This window comes from Rhinatrema bivittatum, chromosome 1, assembly GCF_901001135.1.
Source record: "Rhinatrema bivittatum chromosome 1, aRhiBiv1.1, whole genome shotgun sequence".
In the NCBI taxonomy this organism is placed as follows: Eukaryota; Metazoa; Chordata; class Amphibia; order Gymnophiona; family Rhinatrematidae; genus Rhinatrema; species Rhinatrema bivittatum.
The window spans coordinates 705897620-705903619 of record NC_042615.1 but is presented as its reverse complement, the minus strand read 5'-3'; the positions used below and the strand labels follow the sequence as shown (position 1 = coordinate 705903619).

The window sequence follows — 6000 nt, the reverse complement described above, 5'->3', positions numbered from 1 at the left end:
CTAAAGCAGGAGTTGTTCACATGTGGTTAGGTAAAAGCAGGATGCTATGGGACAAACTGATGCCAGTGTTGACACAACACACAGAGGCCTAAGTTCATTCAGACATCAATCTAATTTATCTGTGCTGAAGTGATTTGGACAAGTTAGCCAGTGATATCCAAAAACTGAGAAAGATTGGTTTACTTCAAATAAATCTTTCCCAATGTAAAAATCATTTGGTCTGACATCATCCTAGGAACAGTGTGGACAGATGCATGCCCCCCTTGATTGGAATGAAAAGAGGATTACCAGATAAGCAACTTTGTCAGGTATTTTGGAAGCACATCATTCAGACAAACTTTTAGGGCATATTGCTCTGATCTATGCCAAACTTGATGAGATTCACTTTATCTGATTATTGTAATGATTTATTAAACTCAGATTTTCAGGGCCACAACAGTTTATTTGTGGTAGAAAGAGGGCAAAGTGGAAATGGAAGCTACTGCATATGGCAGAGTACTTCAGACAGTAGTTAGGATTCTTTGCTGCGGCACTTGGTGGGGAAAAGGGGGCTATTTGAGCAACCCAGCCTCTAAAAAGGGTGTCCCTCCCTGTGACAGGCAATATGACAATGTGCAGATTGTGGGGACACATATCATTGGCTGGCTAGGTTGGGATCTCTAGGAAACCAAAATTTCTATAGAATGAGGCCCCTTCTATTCTCTTACACCAGGTGGCTAGAGGTTGCGCCTGCAGGTGTTTCCTCAGGAGGCTGCTAGGTGAACTGTGCAAGCTGGGAAGTCAAAGACACACAAAGTGGTCCACCAGGATGGACAAGAAGACATAGGCAAAGATAGCTTGAGTTTGGGTTTTGTATTTTTTTTTTTTAATACAAAGTACATCTGTTAATATAGCTGCAGCTCTGTATATTCCACTGTTTTTCTACAAAATGGTGTCTTATTTGAGGTCAACTGACCAATACCATAAGGAATGCGAGAGGATGCTATGGCTGCCAGGGTAAATGAACAGCCAAGGATTATAATTCATTTTACAGACACTAGAGAGCCACAAGCAATATAGAACTCAGTACAGATTTTACTGTACAAATCACATGAACAGTGAAGGTGTCTGAACATATTACACAATGAAATGGAAATATGGATCGTGCCATGCACAATAAACTAACAAAAACAAAAAACAAACAAACCCAGATATATTAAGAATTACAATCTACATAAATAGTTTAAAATACAAGTAACAATTTACAAGACTTCAGTCTCAAGTTTCAAGTGCATCATATGGTTAATATATCAGTTTCTACATCTGACTAAAAACTACTCTAGAGTTATAAAGCATTTATTTAGAATCCAGTTGGTACTGTCAACTTAAATAACTTTCATAGTATAAAATAAAGTGCTATAGTACACTACAAGTCATTCTCTCCTTCAAGGCAAAAGATGTTTACAACATGTTGGAGACAGAGAAGCAGTTTATCTGGCTGGGAAGCAGATCAGTCCTGCAGTGCACTGTACAGACAATTCAGCACACAGGAACCTTCTATCTTCTCCTGTCTTGAACAGAAAACACATTTATGAAAATGCTTGTCACATGGGAGTCTCTACCCTGTATTCTTACATTAGGCAAGCTTCTGCTGTTCTTAGGCCGGTGACGACACATTACTGTAGTCTCGCTGCTGTCATCCTTGGCCTATCACTGTAAAATAGCAGTAGAGTCATAAATGAGAAGCATTCTTGTTTGGCACGCTGCATAACAAATTCACAGGCTTTATCACTTAATGCAAAGAATGAAAGAGGTTTCCTGGAAATTAACCAATCAATTAAGATTCTGCTAAAAATTCTAAGCAACTAAAGCACTGTCATCAGACTGCACCCTTCTCTCTAAATACTGGATTTTATCCACCTGCATCATCCTTTTAGAGGATATGTTCAAATATGTACTTTAAAGATGGAAATAAATACTACACTGCTGTTTGAAAAACAGGCTTTCATATGGGATAATTCAAGGGAAAACAAAATATCACCAGGATTACAATGGAAAAGGGGCAATCATTTTAAATATGATAGGAAAACGTTCTATCAGTGGGAACTTGTGTATAAGTGCAGTGGTGTGATCAAACCACAATAAATAAAATTAGGCGACCATAAATGCAGAAAGATATTGGAAGAGAATGATTGAGAGGAAGGACAGAAATCCAAAGAAAAGAAGTGTATCAAGTGGTGTTGGGAAGGGTGAGGGCATGCAATGGAGAAGGAATCTTTGCTCTTCACACCACCTACTTTTTGACCTACCAGCCCATCACTGACTAATATAGAATAGGAGTATATTACACTCCTTACTCTTAAACTGTTAGGAACAAGCAGCCATATTCCATTCTACAGATTTACTCTATTATTTACTGCACATAAATCACTATGTTTATGTATACGCAAGCACAAGAGCTCTGATCAGGCAAAAACTTTTAAGTATCAAAGTGGAGATGTTTTAAATGTACACCTCTGTGCCCCAAAAGTGACAAACAATTGATATGCAGGCACGTGGGTCCACTAAATTCTGTCCCTTTCACACACAGATGCAAGTTATTCAGTACAAAAAACACAATAAGGTCAAACTGCAGGAAATCTATTTTAAATAAATCTGAGAAATCTACACAAGGGGATTTGTATTTCCCGAATGTGGCATATAATTTTAGGACTATGCAATATTGACATTTCTAACTACAACATTTGCCTACTTTGTGTCAGGGCTGCTCTTCAGTGCTGCCACTGAAAGATCGGCTCCGAACGTGATTCCTCAGTTGCTCTATTAACTCAGGATTCTGCTGCTGTATCTGTTGTGCAAACTGCTGTCCACTGCATTGAACAGTTTTAGATAAATCAGCAAGTGAAAGATAAATTCATATGACACAGAAAATAAAATCTTGCAACAAAAGCTAAAGATTACACTACAGAAAAAATTACATTACTGCAACTTTGCTACAAAATACAAATACTTTGTTTTCTTGAATGTATTAAAATGTGAGACTGGTCTGACTATAATTTAGTCATCACACCTTTAGTAAATAATTTAAAAAAATGAACACTTACGCTTGTATAAGGCTTGACAAGTCTGTGAGGCCACCAACTCCTGCAGCAGGGCCACCAGTAGCATTTGACATCATCCCTGACATTCTAAAATAATTGAAAATTCACTGACATCAGCATCTCTATGCCATTTTCTGCACCATCGCACTCTTATGTGAAAATACTTACAGCTGTTGAACTTGTGGATTCTGCATTAAACTTGCTGCCTGGAAGAGAGAGGATGCAGCCTCAATTACACTACACTAAGCAAAACATTACTGGGTTAAGTATGACTAAACATCTCAAGAACCCAATCTATAAGACTGACTGTGATTCTTGGTCACAGCAGTAATATAACTCTTGCACTAAATATTCTCTGCCTTGCAAAATGTCTGAAAAATGTTTGTAGGCGAATTAATTGGGGGTAGAGAAACATAGAATACGATGGTAGATGAAGAAAATAAGGCCTATCTAGTCTGCCCAGCCTCATTTCCTGATCAGCTTTACTAGGCCTTTCCCTTCCTCAGAGATCTGCTGTGCTTGTCCTTGAATTCTGATACTGCCCTAGTCTCCATCACTTTCACTGGATTGCTGTTCCATCTCTCCCCCTCCTTTCTCTGAAAAAAAAAACATGTCCTTAGATTACTTGATAGAAACACAGAAAACGACAGTAGATAAAGACCATAAGGTCCAGAGGGCACGTCAGGAATGAAACCTCACAAACTCAAAGCAACTTGTTTTTACCCAATGGTTTTCCTCCTTTTGGACTCCCGGCTCAATTTGAGCTGGCCTCTATTAGGCTAAAGTGAGATGAGTCCCGATTTACAACTACCTAGGTTTTTTTTACATCCCCCTTCCAACTCAGCCCAGCCATCGCAAAAAAGTCTTTGGGTGGAGGCCACAGAACACAGCTTGCTCCAGAACTCAGTAACATAATCCTAAATCTAGCCACAAGGTGTCATTGTTTAATGACAGTGGAGACTCCTTCTCATCCAAGGGTTGTCAACACTGTCTCTTCTGCAACTCAAGCTGTGGCTGGCCCAGGAAACAAAAGGATGATCCAGGAATCAAAACCAGGTCCTCTACATGGCAGCATGCAGCACTGTACTGAGCTGGCCCATCAAGATATTTTTATATTTGATGACAATGCATACATACTTGTGTCCAATTGTTAAAACAATACAATAATTCACAATCACCATGTGTGTGGTTGCATTAAATCCAAAGAGAAAAGGCAATTTGTGGCTGCATGCAATCATTTTATAGCTAAAGGCACTGGTACTTCAACAGAGGTATAGCTTGAGGGCAGATTAGGTTATATAATCCACAGCATATTCAAAGGAGGAAGTGCAGGCATTTCGTATCAAAAATATCTTGACATAGAACCCTGGATTGTCTCAAAATATTGCTCTTTTCCTCCCTGGAATCACATTTAAACACAAGTGTGACTTATAGCTGAACCTGCAGTTAAGCAGCAGTATTAGAACATAAGAACATGCCATACTGGGTCAGACCAAGGGTCCATCAAGCCCAGCATCCTGTTTCCAACAGTGGCCAATCCAGGCCATAAGAACCTGGCAAGTACCCAAAAACTAAGTCTATTCCATGTTACCATTGCTAATAATAGCAGTGGCTATTTTCTAAGTCAACTTAATTAATAGCAGGTAATGGACTTCTTCTCCAAGAACTTATCCAATCCTTTTTTAAACACAGCTATACTAACTGCATTAACCACATCCTTTGGCAACAAATTCCAGAGTTTAATTGTGCGTTGAGTAAAAAAGAACTTTCTCCGATTAGTTTTAAATGTGCCACATGCTAACTTCATGGAGTGCCCCCTAGTCTTTCTATTATCAGAAAGAGTAAATAACCGATTCACATCTACCCATTCTAGACCTCTCATGATTTTAAACATCTCTATCATATCCCCCCTCAGCCATCTCTTCTCCAAATTGAAAAGTCCTAACCTCTTTAGTCTTTTCTCATAGGGGAGGTGTTCCATTCCCCTTATCATTTTGATCGCCCTTCTCTGTACCTTTTCCATTGCAATTATATCTTTTTTGAGATGCAGCGACCAGAATTGTACACCCACACCATGCCCACTGACAGGCCAGTGGGCATGGTGTGGGTGTATTGTGGAGGTAATACACTCAGGCATGAAAGAACTGGACGGGAGGATGAGTGCTATTGCAAGAGCGATTCCTGCTGGTTGAAGAGTGGCACCGAGAAGTTCCATCTCCAAGACTCCTCCTTCCAAGCCCTTGGCAAATAAGTAGGGACCTTCTTTTTCAGTTTCTATTTTTCTCTGAAATTTAACAGTGTTTACTATAACAAGAATAAAAATTATATTTACCTGGAAAAATTACAAGTTATTTTTTCCCCACTGATTTCTCCTATTTTTATTCTTGTAATAAACACCGACAAATTCCCAGGAAAATCAAAATAAAAACTGAACATGAAGGTGCCTACCAATAAGGTAACTTGTAGCATATCTATTGGGGATTTGGAGGAGGGGGAAGAACCCCCCTAAAAAGATTATTACTGACAGAAAGCATTTTATATACACTTCCAAACAGATTTTTTCATAGATAGGCGTCTGTGCTTCCACTGAACAGTAGATAAAAATCACCACAGAAAAGCAAGTTTACTTACCGTAAACGATGTTTTCCGTAGATAGCAGGATGAATCAGCCATGCTGTCTGGGCATGCCCCCTGGCGGCTTGAGGCAGGAACCTCTCCTAGCACAAGCAGAGCTTTGCTCCTGCACATCTGCCTTCCCGCGCGACTGCTGATATCGTCTCAGTTGATCCGAAAGCATAGAAACGGGAGTGTCAGAAAGTAGGTTAGAATAGGTAGAAATACAGACTATTCAGGGAGGAGGGAGGGAACGCATGGCTAATTCATCCTGCTATCTACAGAAAACACAGTTACGGTAAGCAAA

The 6000-nt window shown here is 39.5% G+C and overlaps 1 protein-coding gene across 5 annotated transcripts in view; it reads right to left on the bottom strand.

Annotated features, from left to right (window-relative positions):
* Positions 1 to 1056: 1056 nt before the first annotated feature.
* The window catches only part of SGTB (small glutamine rich tetratricopeptide repeat containing beta), a 56052-nt gene continuing 51108 nt past the window's right edge, over positions 1057 to 6000 (bottom strand). For all 5 annotated transcript variants that reach the window (XM_029576083.1, XM_029576073.1, XM_029576109.1 and 2 more), the window contains 4 exons: positions 3249 to 3286; positions 3084 to 3167; positions 2732 to 2849; positions 1057 to 1692 (listed from right to left, as the gene is read on the bottom strand). In XM_029576083.1, the coding sequence (XP_029431943.1) occupies positions 2738 to 2849; positions 3084 to 3167; positions 3249 to 3286 (234 nt within the window). In that variant the 3' untranslated portion in view covers positions 1057 to 1692; positions 2732 to 2737. The remainder of the gene's footprint in view (positions 1693 to 2731; positions 2850 to 3083; positions 3168 to 3248; positions 3287 to 6000) is intronic.